General features: G+C 27.6%; 1 protein-coding gene across 7 annotated transcripts in view; it reads left to right on the top strand.

Annotated features, from left to right (window-relative positions):
- Window positions 1-6197: 6197 nt before the first annotated feature.
- LOC107448900 (V-type proton ATPase 116 kDa subunit a 1) overlaps window positions 6198-14378 on the top strand; it is a 30098-nt gene continuing 21917 nt past the window's right edge. For 2 of the 7 annotated variants that reach the window (XM_071184112.1, XM_071184110.1), the window contains exons 1-5: window positions 6392-6616; window positions 8072-8150; window positions 10000-10097; window positions 11027-11155; window positions 13708-13790. In XM_071184112.1, the coding sequence (XP_071040213.1) occupies window positions 6500-6616; window positions 8072-8150; window positions 10000-10097; window positions 11027-11155; window positions 13708-13790 (506 nt within the window). In that variant the 5' untranslated portion in view covers window positions 6392-6499. Of the gene's footprint in view, window positions 6617-8071; window positions 8151-9999; window positions 10098-11026; window positions 11156-11229; window positions 11260-13704; window positions 13791-14378 lie in introns of those variants that run through there. The other 5 variants (XM_071184115.1, XM_071184114.1, XM_071184111.1 and 2 more) reach the window with 4 other exon arrangements.

Here is a 14378-nt window from a genome sequence, read left to right as displayed (position 1 = left end):
ATGTCTACATATTTAAAAATTAAAAACTTTTTTGTCAAATTATTACGAATTTTCTTTTCAAGTTTTTAAAGACGTGTAGTATATAGGTAACCAATTCCAGTCCACTATCCAAGAACAATGCAACAGCCATGGATTACATCTAGTAAAATGAAAGGGTATCAGTTTAGAAAGAATGAATCAGAGAAAGAATACAAGATAATAAATAAAAGCTGCTTGTGAGTTAATCTCTTAATGGCTGCATAAGTTTGAAGAAAGCGTTCATAAAAGTGCCACTATTTTATTCAAGAAATTTATCTAAAATTAAGTTATGTTTTAATTTTTCGGTTAATTGCAAATATACATGTTTGAAGAGTGCAAACCTTTAGTTTAAAATATACTAAGCACATTACAAATTGTATGGATACTGCCTTCTGGTGTAATTGAGAAATAAACATGATTTTAGGCATAAGAACTAGATTTGTTTTAATCTTTTAGATGTGTTACTTTTAAATACTAGCCTGAAAATATCACGGGCACAAGAAATATCGAAACTTCATCCTGTGATTTTGACGGGGCGAGAAGGAAAGGGATAAGGAATGTAATTAAATTTCTATTATTCAATGTCAATGATAAACACTGGTTAACCCTCACAGTTAACTGTTAGTATGCCATGTTCCAAAACGGAACATAGAATTTGAATTTAATGACCAATTGAATCACAGTTAACTGTTATTTTTCATTTTATTTTTCATGTTATTATTCAATTATTTTTCATACATTTAAAACTTACATTATGAAGTTTATTTTGGTTCTGTTTTCCTATTTGAATTTTAGAAATTTGATATAGTTAGTAAATTTTTATCCTGATTGTAATACAGTTAACCCCAAATCCAATTTTTATAATACATTTTAAAGGGATAATATAATCATCTGTTAGGCATCCAATTCAAAATATTAGTTTTGAACATTGATATTTCAAAGGTTCAATTTTGTTTCAGATTTCAAGTGATTAATCAATAATGGCTATGAGCATTTAATTCAATTTGTATTATGGCACTTACTCAGCTGAGCGGTCAGCGTGCCTGACTGTTAAGCCAGTGGCTGCGGGTTCGAATCCCGCTCAGGGAATGGATGTTTCCCTCTCTGGCGTGTGAATGGGTATCTGTGGCGTGGGTAATGTTGCTCGCCTCTGTGACTTTGGTTCACAGCTGCCCACTGGGTAACGTTAAATGAGCAACACTTACGGCATATTCAGAGGTGAAGAACGAAAGTTCACTGCCTATTCGTTTTTTTTATTTTTAAAAGGCACTTATTCAAGAAAAATAATGATGCTTGAATGGAAAACGTGGGATGAATATGTTTAGAATCAACTTCTTTTGTCATGAATTTGCAAGTGATAATGGCAGAATATTAAGAACGTAATGCAAGATATGCATTTTTTCAAACTTGGTGTTTTTGTCTTTAATAAAAATTCTATCTAACTATTGGCCGAAAATTCTTTCTAATAAAGTGATTGCTTTCAGGGGACTGTTATACTTTTTTGCATAATTTGATTATGATAGTTAAAATTTAACATCAAAGAGATTTTTCAATGAGTTCTAAACAATGGTATTTAATAAATTTTTGCTATTGATAGTTTTTCTTTTCTATTTCCTGTGATTTATTTTACTTCCCAAATAAATTTGTAGTTACCACGTGAGTTAAAGGAATGTGTCATGTTTTTAGTCTTATTTACAAATTTTGCTGGCTTTTAACACCATGTCTAACAGATGCATAACGATACAACAAATATTGACCTTGTTGGAAACATTTTCTTCTTCAGGTTTATAAGATCTAGCTAGACATTTACCAGCTAGAGCCTGATGAACGAGGAGTTTTAATTGATATAAAAAACAAAGCCAAAAAGCCTGTTATTCCATTATATATCTTCAAAATATTGTTTTTGAAGGTAATATTAGAGAAAACTCAAATCCTAGAGTTGAATTCTTACTAATTATTTTATATTTATTTTTTGACATGATATATAACTGCCAACTCTACTGGTTTAATAAAAACTCTCCTGGTTTTTGTACATTTTAGAAAATTCCCTAAAATTGAATAAATTTCCTAAAAAAATCCCCATTGAAATAGAATTTTTTGTACAGATTATTACTTGCTTGAATAGTTAAATAAGTAGTACTGATACACAATAAAGTGAACCTCATTTATGGATATCAGTTTCAAACTTTTTTTGTTCTAAAATTTTCAATTTATTTTTATTCAGAACTTTTTAAATCAATATTTTTTTTTTTTTTTTTTAACTATCTTTGATGAATTAAATGCCCATTAATATTCAAAATTAGGAGCAAACATAATTCATATATTTCAAATATGTTTAATGTCAATTATAAATGGAAAATATTGCAGTTTTTCTATTTTGATGACAATAAAATTCCCTATGTATAAAATACTTAGTTCATTATGCAACAAATATCATGAAATTTATATTATTTCGTAAAATCTACTGGATTTTTACCTATCCATGTTGGCAGCTATGATGATAGAAACTTGTTAAAGTTGAATTTATAGGAAGAAAATAGAAAACATCTGAATTGTCAGCAAAAATTTTGACTAAGTGCAAGGCTGATATATTTTAAATTTATCTTCATGAATTTCAAACATTTAATATGTATATCAAACAAATAATACTCAAGTGATCAATCAAAAGAAGCTATGAACAAATGTAATCAAAATATGCTTATGCTTCATCAAAAATTGATATATAAAACAGCTTCAATTTATAGCATCACATCTAGTTTCCAACTGTTTCTTCGAATAATCAATTTAAAATAATCGTGATTATTTTGGAGCAGGAAAATAAGTTAGCTATATTTTGAAGGCGCATCAACTGTTGTGCTTCATTTTTTTTTAGGTCATAAAATATTTTATTTCAATTCATTTAAAAACATTTGGTACTTTTCAACTAGCAAGGCAAGAAAATTCAATTTTTAAATTTTTTTGTTTTGTTTTATTTTTTGTGAATGTATTTTGTTCAGTGTTTAAAAAAACAGAAAAAAAGTTAGTGGAGGTCAACATCTGTAGGCGACTTTTCGCTTGCATCTGGCTAGCAGAAAAGTATCAAACATTTTTGAGAACAGAAATAATTGTTGCCAAGAGAAAAATTAAGAACTTACAAAATTAATTTCTAAACAAAGCTTTTTAGTTCAATCCATAAAATAAAAGAATCCTTTTTACAAAATTAATTTGGTTAGATTATAAAGCAGTTAATTTGAGGATATTTCCGTATCGTGATCTGTCATGCCAACTACAATCGTCAAGGTACCAAATAGATTTCAAACTTGCAAATTAAAAAAACAAAACATGTAGATGTTTGCCCGGGGGTGGATACATATCACACCTTTTGAGCTGGTCCATTTCTGTGATATCCAACTTGCTGTTGCCAAGACTTGGCGGTTATTCTGCCACAGATCAAGATTCAGAAACCTCCCCGATAATTTTATTATGGTTGCATATGGTATAAATCTGTGCAACACATTTTTTTAAAACCCATAGTAAAAATTTTACTTCCCGGTAAACTTTTTTATAAAATAAGATAGGTACTTAATTTATGTCGTTGTACAATGAACTATTTACGGCAGTCTCGGAAACATTCCTAAGGATGATCTGAAGATATGCCATCAGAATTTTGAAACATCTGCTGAAGGAATGGTTCTTTCACTTTGATTGCCTGACAAAGTGGAACACTTTTTAGTAGAACAGTTTAACGAGAACTGATAACGCTCACTCTCAGTCCCTATGCAGGCTGATCAAAGAGGTCACCTACTCCCTACTGACTTTGATGCAGAGTTCATTCTAGGCAGAGTAAACAGGGCGCAGCAACCTGCGGCCCTTTTCGTCAAAAGAATCCACCCTGTTGCCCCTGAAGTAAATTAGTGCCCTGCCTAACTCCATACCCTTTTTTTCCTCACCCCTTCTTTATTTTTCCCCCAAACTCTACAATGGATTTCTTAAACTTTTGTTATTTTCAACTCTTTTTATTTAGTTTGTCATTGCTAGATTTATATGGGAAAGGAAAAATAGTCATCACACCCCCTTGTTGCATTTGTCTTTGAAAGTTTGCAGTTACTTCCAATATCATTAAATCATAATTATTATTAATCATTTTAATTATTAAATCATAACTACAGACACTTAAAAACATAATTTATTATTTTATTAATATATGCATGCAGTTTAAATAAATTACTAAGCTAATTTGCTCATTAACTCAATATATATGTTAATTTATTAATAAAAATTAGTAATTAATATGATTGCTTTGCTACTTTTAGTAAAGTAAAAAAAAAAAAAAATTATTTTACTAATTGACAATGTTTTTTAATAAAACGCGTAAAGCCCATAGAAAGAAATTATTGCCTTTTTAGAATAATAATGCCCTTTATTTAAACTTTTGCACCCTGCCCTTTTTTCTGCCTAGAACAGGGGTCACCAAACCTTTTTGATCATCGACCCCTATATAATTTTTCGAAATCTCCATCGACCCCCACAAAAGTAATTTTCTGTTAATTTAAATAAAACTATTAGATACTGTGTTTGTACATTTATTTTATGATTTTAAACATTTATTAAAGTAATAGTACATTGTATAACAATAGTTTTATGAAAAATATATTAATATTGAAATTTAAATACCTTATTATTAAATAATAAGTAATTATGCATAAGTAGATATAATAAGTAAAGTAAAGGTGCTTCTTGATCAATGAGATGGGTGTGCCTGGTATTTTTTTTGCAAGGTTCGCTATATTGGATTCAAAATTGGTCAATTTTAATTTTCGTCAAAAATGGTCAATTTTGTAATTTTTTTAAAAAAAATACAAAGTGTGCTATAGTTTTGTCGCGGGCTGTACTAATCCATATTATTAATGCTTACCTTCTTTTTTGTGCATTGATAATTAAAATTGATATCTAAACCAAACGAATGGTTTTATCGAAACAATAACTAATTATCCAAAACTATAAAAGTTTTAATAATGACACTGCAAATATTCAACACAGTTTTCAAAGATAGCTGAAACTGCATATGATATTTGCATTTGTAACGTCAATGCTCGTCACACGTGACATTTGGACAAACGCACATATGCACATGACTTATAAACTGCCCTGAGTTCGTGCCACTGCGGGCTGGTACGTAAATACTTCTTGTTTCACCCCAATAAATATACGTTTATTAATTTATGTTTTATAAAGAAACTGATATTGAGTCAATTATAAAAAAAAATCACAAATTTTACATACTTAATTAGGTATGTGTGATTTGCGTATTGAGAACTGTTTTTTTTTTTTTCCTCGACCCTTCCGATTCGGATCGACCCCCATTCGCCCCCTGTCTCAGATCGACCCCCGCTTTTGTTAAATAGACCCCTGGGGGTCTATATAGACCACTTTGGCGACCTCTGGCCTAGAATGAGCTCTGTTTGATGTTCTACTGGGAATAGTGTTTTTACGATCAGTCCAGTGAAGGACTTATCAGAGTAAAATTAATTATTTTGTAAGGGAAAAAATTGTTGAACACTGGGCAAAGATTAAGTCAAATTATTTTTTTACATATAATATTGAACTTAGTCTTTTTGCTTAGAAGTCAGAGCACATTTTTCGATGTACAATAAATAAAGGGTAAATAATGAGGCGAATGTATAATAAATAAGTTTATTATGAAATATATATCTAAAAAAAATACAATTTGTATTTATTCAGGTGAATACTTGATCTGAAACAGACTGAAAATCTCAAAGTGATCTTAACCGAGTGAGAGCAATTTTGAAAATGAGTTACTCAGTGTCATCCATATCAAGTTCATTAGTTGCATCTTCAACATTATTATCACCAATACATGAAGTTAATTCTTTATTGACTTCATATTTCATCTTTGTGAGAGAAATACTTAATCTTGCATAATAATTCTCTCCTTCCTTCAAGTCGATCTTCTCATCAAAAACGATTTTACTTATACTATTGTTCGTCAATTGAGCTTTAACAATATCCATCCTGATTATTTTAATTCCTTATAATATATTTATTTATTTTTCTTTGCAAAGAAATTTTAAAAAACAAAATAAGTGTGTAAAGTTATATCAATTAGCTTCTGGTTGTTTATTTTTGTCTAAAAATGCTTCAGTTTTTAGAAACTGACATATCTGACCGGTTAAAAAGATGATACAGATTAAAACTTTCAACCTGTTTTTAAATAAAACGTTCGTTAAAGTAGATTTTATCATAAAATATTTAACTCCAAGCGGGGAAACACTTCATATCACTGTGCTGTCCCTTTATTATGAACACGCGCTCATCTCAGCGAATATACGTCGATTTTAAAGGGAAAAAAAATCTGGCAATAAATTTATGTTTATCATATGATCCTTCAAAACTTAAGTGGGTTGGGCGCTGAGAAGTTGTGATAATTGAGGTTGTGAAATCTTATTTATTTTGGAAAAGAATTTTAATATAAATTTTAAAAATGGGCGCCTTATTTAGGAGCCAGCAGATGGTATTATGTCAATTGTTTTTACAAAATGAGTCTGCTTATTCCAGTGTTTCAAATTTAGGAGAATTAGGTCTTGTTCAATTCAGGGACGTAAGTAAACATTATAAAATATTTATTTATATAAATATGAAAATAAAAGTCAAATTCTCTTTTAATTATGCTTGAAATATTAATTATTTATACAAAAAAAAATATTATTTATAAATCTAGTATATGATCCCACTTTTAAATTGGACGTTCTTATTTGTAATCACATTTTTTTTAAACACTCTATAAGGTTTAGAATTCGTAAGTTATAGAAGAATAGAAGAAAAAGATAATAAATCATGGAAAATAAATATCTGATTAGCCATTTATAAGCTTCTTTTAGAAATATGTTGCGAAGCACATATTTCTAATAGCATTTTAATCTATAGCACTTCAAATTTATGTAAATTATTTAAAGTCTAAATCACCAAAATATCAGTTTGGACCGTGGGTAAGGCTTTAATGTCCTAGAATCTCTTGCAGATGTTTCTGCATCAGTGCCTGTTTGTGATGACTACCTACACCAAGGAGTCAAAGAGGTTTTTAAGTTGAAAAATTTGCAAAAAATGTAGTGGTTTGTTTGGGGGTGGCTAATTGTTTTAACATTCAGTATGTGTTTTTTTTCCTTAAGTTTTTAATGTGTCATTGCCCCCGACTGTTGTGTAAGTTTGGCAATGTTTTGATGCATAGTATAGGGATATCTTCTGAACCTTTTGACTGCTTTATTAAATTTCTAGTCTGCAAAACATGCTAAAACTTTGAAAAAGATTTGTTTTTGTAGTTAACGTTATATTGAAAAAGTTAAGACCACTGAGGCGGTGGTGTGGCGGTTCTAAAAGTGTGAATTATTTCAAGTTTATGGATATGCAATTATAAAAAACGCAATGACAACTATATAATTAAGTTACTTTAAATTATAATATGATTCTCCTCACAGAATTCTCCCTCTTTAAAAATGAATTAAAAAAAATTGTGAAGAAGTAGTTTTATGTTGATAAAATTTATTAAAAATATATTCTTTTTCTTCTGTGTAGCAGTAGGAGAAAATGAAGATAATTTTGAGTTGAATTGATATAGAAATTTTTGAAATCTCGCAAATCACAAATATTTAAATTTTTTAAATATAATTATCGTAACATAAATTGAACTGAGTTTTAGCGGCCATGGGCGATCATCCTATTTGCCATCTTTTAAATATTGCCCTGAAATCACTTATCTAACATGTTGCTTTATTTAAAGTTTAAATCTTTAACTTTTTAGTTCTTTGAAAAAGTATTTTACATTTATTAAATTTATTTAAACATTTTTTCTGTAAATTATTATAGATAATTAGAACAAATTTACAAATAATTAGTTTAAATTGTCAGAAATTAAAAAAAGAAATCAGAAAAGCTTTAAGTGTTAATATTCCTAAGTTTCTGTATAACTAGTTATCTTTTTAGGTTTTCTCACTATAAGTCAACACTAATAATTGAAAATGTTGTCCAATATTTTAAACTTTGTGTATTTTATTTTTAGACTAATGCTTCAGTTAGTGCCTTTCAACGAAAATTCATCAATCAAGTCCGGCGATGTGATGAAATGGAAAGAAAACTAAGTAAGTATTTATTTATTTAAGTTAAATGTTTTTGATTGTTCAATGTGTCAGAAAATGGGCATTCTAGATGAGAGATACACTTTTTTAAAATCATTGATTCAATTAAAAGGATTAATCAATTATCAGAGATGACAAGTTTCTTCCACAGCAACCATGGAAAAATTTGTCCATGTAGAAATATGTTTTTTCTAACTGAAATGGAAGAAACTCTAAAAAAAAAAAAAAGGTGTGTCTAAAATAAATGCTATTTTTTAAATAGTTTAAAATTGCAATCTCGTTTAATAATATTAATTCCAAGCTATTTAATTTATCATTATTTAATAAGCTATTTAATATATCATTATTAAATAAGTGAAAACTAAAGAGCAACAACTGGTTGGAGAAATAAATTAAATGAATTTCTCAAGAAATTAAATATTTCATGTCAATAAGTATCGTAAATCTTAATTTTATAAAAAATTGTTAAAATATCATAATGAAATTTTATTAATGCTTCTTAGTTGAAAAATCTCATGCTAAACATATTCAATATTACGTGTCCCATACTGAGTTCCTTATCACTAATAGCATGCAATTTTTTAATCAAATACTGTTAAGTTTGAGTACTTGAACTGATTCTTAAATAATGTTATAAATGGATTTAAATATTCTTAATCAAACTAAAGTGAAAAAAAAAGGGAAAATAGTTATTTTAAAAAAGCAGTAGTGAAAAACTTTATTTGTTTTGATGCTGTGTAAAATTTAACTTTTTTAAATTAAGCTTTTATTATAATACTTATTGCTATACTAATCGGAATTGTCACTTTTAGTTTCTTACATTTTGCCCAGTTTATTTCATTTTGTTCAGTTTCTTCCGGTTTTTTAGAAGTTTTATACTCGTGGAAAAAATGTCAACCCTTTTGATGGATTGAGCCTCTTAAGTATTTAGTTTTCAATGCCTCAGCATTCATTACCAAGAAATCAATTCAACTGGTATTATTATGTAATAAGTTCTGATTGAGCTTGTGTGAGGAAGAAATTATCAACAGGTGTGGAAATGGGTTTCTTTTTAGGATCTTGAGCAATGATTCCATTAGCCTTTAGAAACTATGGCTCATTTTCTAGGACCTAGGACTTCTAAATTTCTGCATCCTTTTTTGCTATAAGCTGGTTTTATCTAAAGTAAATTTTTAACTTAAAGATATAGATAAAAATAAATCTTTTATGATTAGGAAAAATTATGATTCATAATAATAATTTATTAAAGAATTAAAACCCAAATTTTGATATCAAATTTTGATAACTTAAAGATATAGATAATAATAAATCTTTTATGATTAGGAAAAATTATGATTCATAATAATAATTTATTAAAGAATTAAAACCCAAATTTTGATATCAATCCAACTTAAAGTTATTTTTATTTTCTCTCTCTGCTATTAATGCAGATCAAAAGAAATTTCGTTTTAATGTTTAGTTTGTCTTTACCTACATAAGTATGCTGGCGGACTATTGTATATTTTTAGATGGAGAATTGCACGTCTTGTGGAGACGTCACAACTTTTACTCATCTGTCGTCCGCATATTTTTCATGCTGTAGCACCTAAGCAAAAACTCTGTTGAATGAGTGTGGGACAAATATTTGCATTTTTACTATTATGTTCATCAGCGATTAACTTTGTCAGAAAATGAAAAGTATAATTTTTTTTTGGTCTTAATCTTTACTCATTTGATCCATTTTGATTTTTTTAGAGTTAGTTTGTCAATTGTTTTTGCAGATAAATTTTTTGAATGTATAATACCTATATCTAATTCTATATAGATATTTATAAGTACTTACTGATTTAATGAAAATTATTTTTTTGCTCAGCATTTGTTGAGAAAGAAATAATAAAAGATGAAATTCCCATGGAAGATGTTCAAGATAATCCTCTAGCTCCACAGCCTAAGGAGCTAACTGATTTAGAGGTTTGTTAAAAAGTTAATATTTATCTTGTATTTTATGCATTGATTTTTCTATGTTCAGGGTATCTGCACACCTGGAAAGTCATGAATTTCAGTATTGAACAAATTTTGTCATAAAATGTCATGATTTTAGCTATTTTTTTAAAAATAAATCATGAAAAGTCACGGATTTAGGTAGTCGAGAAATCTTCATTTTTAACATTTAGTTTACCCCTCCCCCAATTTCATGGTGTTCCGAATATCTGAATTTGTAATAAAATCCCCACTCACAGTCATATTTTATTAAAATAAAATTTTTTTTATCGCTTTCTTTAAAAATTATGGTGTTCTTTCACAAAATGAAAAAAAAAACAAAACAAAAAAAAAAAACACAATTTCTAGAGTGAATAATCTTTTAAGCTTTTGTGATTTCAGAATTTTTATTATTATTTTTTTATTTTATCAATTTAAAATTCTAGCTGAAGCAAGCAAGTCATTGGCGAATTTTTTAAATTCTGAAATGAGAACAGAAAAACCAGGAGTATTTCTTTCTTTTCCGATGAATAAGAAAAGTATCTTTAGAATATAATTCTGCAGAAGAGAAAAAATATTTGTTTTTGTATTTTTTCAGCTGTTTTATTGCTTCAACTCTTTCTTAAATTTAAAATCTATAAATATGAAGATGCAGAGTATAACAGTTTTGGTTATCCCTATAATTTCAATTAATGTTATTATAATGCTTTTTTAAATTTATTGAATTGTTTTCGCAGAGAAAATAGTAATTTTGTTAAGTCATGAAAAATTCTTGGAATTAGTCATGAAAAGTCATGGATTTGAAAATCAAAAATGTAGCTGATTACCTGTATGTTTATGGTGATGTAAAAATTGAATTAAAATAGTTATTTATGAAATTAATGTATTATTATTGCATTAAGTTTTATTTTTTTTCCTAGGCTACATTTGAGAAATTGGAGTCAGAGCTGAAGGAAGTGAATACTAATTCTGATGCATTGAAGAAAACATTCTTCGAATTATCTGAGCTTAAAAGTGTTCTATTGCAAGCTCATTCTTTCTTTGCTGACGTAATTAATTGTATTTTTTCTCCTCTTTTGTATTTTTTCTTTCTTTTTAATTTTAATACATCTGATTTATTAGTTTTGTTTTTAAACAGATGCCATTATTGCAGGTATGTTATAGTTTTATGCAATTAATTATAGTTCTTATGTATAAAATACTTATTGCTTAATCACATTACGTTTATCTAATTAAATTGAATATGGTGCAGTGTTATACAAAACATTTTTGAAGGTTTATTGGCTTTTCTATTAATTAGTCAAGAGTAAAATTTAAAATAGGTGAGTGAAGTTTCAAAGAGAGATTACGTTTGTAAATTACCTCTTATTTTTTTTACCTTACATTGGTGTAAACAAAGAACTCGAGAATTATTAATTGAATATTGTATATTAATTGAATATTGTACAGTGGGTAGGTCAAAAATGTTTCCAAAAGCTATAAAGTTGAAAAAAATTAAATTTCTAAATTTTTCAATTCATTAACATAATTTTTTCTATCAAGTTTTAAAATGTTACACTAATATAAAAATACACACATATATATATATATATATTTTAAATACACACTAAAATAATTTTATCTATTATATTTTCTGTTTTAACAAGTTAAAGCAACCTTAAATATTATTTTCTATTAAAATTAAAGTTTTGACACGATACAACAACCTTGAACTGTGTGTAAAATACTTTTACATTTTAACAATTAACTTTTGACATCCTTAAAACGTTATTTTTCCTTTAAATTCTGATTTTATCAAATTATGACAATCTTGAATAACATTAAAATACCTGAAAATTTTGACATTCAACTTTCGATAATATTGAAACATTTATTTTCCATTAAAATTCAAGTTACGATAACCTTACACAACAGATTTAGAAGTTTCACACCATGGTCAGTAAAATTCAGATTTTTTTCAGTTTCTGAATTCAGATTATTTTCTGTTTCCAAATGCAGAATTTTCAGTTTCCAAATGCAAATGAGTTTTTGATTTGAATTTCAGGTATTTGTTTCACTTTCAAGATTTACAGTTTCAAAAATGTGCAGTTTCTGTTGTTATGGAATGTTGGTGCACTTTGTTTTTAATGTTTGGATATTAGGTTTAATTAATTATAATTATTATTTCTATTGTCATTGTCAACTCTATAGTTACTAAATTTAAAACTTCAGTCTTGTAAGTTATTACTAAATCTGAAATGAATGTTGAATCAACAGGATTTTATCTGTGTAAAATGATAAACTTGAAACACAATGTGTCTCTAATGACAAACTAATTTTGTCTCTTGAATGCTGTTTGTAATGTTCGTTTCCAAATGGTTGTTTCCAAATGGTTGTTTCCAAATTTGCTTTTTCTGCTTGATGTCATTTTAACAGCTCATTCATGTGTGCATTTCATTCACAAAAAATGAATTTTTTTTTTAAAGGAAAAAAATATGACAGTATTTGGAAACAATTTTAACCCACTGTACCTAATGTGTTATTTTACATAATTTCCATTATTTTAAAATACTATTTGCAGGTTAGTTAGATCAAGAAAAGGTTTCTAAAAAAAAAAAAAACTTTTCTCAAAATAATCTTATTTTACTTTTTATGCATTTATTTAATTTTTTTTGCTCCTCCCGTTTACAGCATGTTAAAAATTCATGTCATAGTTAATATCTTCATTGGAAGCATTAAAAAAGGCTTATACCGAAGGAAAGCTTTCTTTCTTAGATTTTATATAAATTTTGCATTTTCCTACACATTTTTGCATTTTTATATAAATTTTACCTTTTTCACAAGGAGCTGTAGCTATTGCTTCTGTTAGAACAATAGCAACTAATTTTTAGAATTCAGGATGCATGAAAAAGGGTGTCATTGTGACCCTCTTTGCTCTCATTGATATATTCACAGAAGTTTATTATCTTCTATTATAGCTATATATTATCTAGAGCTGTATAGCTATATGTTATCTTCTATATATTATCTAGAAGTTTATTATTCTTAATAATTCAAATGACTGATTGTCATGAGATTATCTTCTATAGCATGAAGAAAAAAAAGCTAAAAATAAAAATTAAGAGGGTGTTTTTTCTTCTAGTAATATTTTGGTAGAGTGAAATTATAATCCAATATGTAAAATATGAATCGAGATGCATCGCTCTGCTGTCGGTTTAACCCACTGACAGTTCTGCTCATTGACAGTTTAAAAAAGTCATATTTTAACCTGCAGTCTTCTCCGTATAGCAAAACTGGTTTTTCCATGTAGTTCGATAAGAAAATAGTGAATAAAGGAGAAATATTCTCTTCTCTACATTTTGCCCACTCGTTAAACCACCTGTTGTTTAACCAAATTTAAGTTTAAAAAGGAAAGTATTTATACTTTTGATTCAATAATGAAATGTAAAAATTTTTAAATATTCTTTTGCAAAGTATAGTTATTCTTGGAATAAAGTTCTTGAAAATTGATTACTATATTTTCTAATGTATGCAATTAGTTTGTAGTAATACAGTTTTATGATAGTTTTACTTTCTTGCATTACATGTGAGTAAAATCGTTTCAATATTTTATTTTTAGCAGGAAACTCAACACCAAGTTGATACTTTAGACCACACAAATTTAGTTCCTAATGAAGTTTCTTCTTCTGCTCCAAGTCAACACGGGTAAGAAGGGCTTTTATATTTAATAACAATGCTCCAAGAAAAAATCATTTTAACTGGTTTCTGTGCTATCAATGACATTTAAATTATGCAGAAAATTTTAGTTAAATTTATGACATTTCTATGCTTAGCTTTTTTTTATTCTAAAAATTTTTCCCTATGAGCTAACTTGAAATAAGTTATTTTTAAAAGCAGATTGCATATATTTATATATATATATATATATATATTCTAAGAGGCAATTCTAAACCTTAATTTTGTTCTAAATGTCAGTATTCAGACACACAACAGAAGTTTAATATGAAGTTGTAAAATGCATATATATATATATATATATATATATATACAGTGGAGCATCGTTTATACGACGATCACTTATACGACGTTTACATTTATACGACGTTTTAGTGTGGTCCCAAATCATTCCTATTCATTTTAATGTAAAAATATATCGTTTATACGACGCACAGAATCGGTTATACGTCGGTTTTTAGATTTTGTTCACGTTTATTTAATTTTTTATTTTCTCTTGTGTATTTTAAAAAAGGGCGGAATTTGCCAACATGAATGATACAGAAAAGGGTGCCAACA

Source organism: Parasteatoda tepidariorum, chromosome 8 (genome assembly GCF_043381705.1).
Source record: "Parasteatoda tepidariorum isolate YZ-2023 chromosome 8, CAS_Ptep_4.0, whole genome shotgun sequence".
NCBI lineage: Eukaryota > Metazoa > Arthropoda > Arachnida > Araneae > Theridiidae > Parasteatoda > Parasteatoda tepidariorum.
Note: the sequence above shows the minus strand (reverse complement) of the source record. Positions and strands in the feature narration are given on the sequence as shown.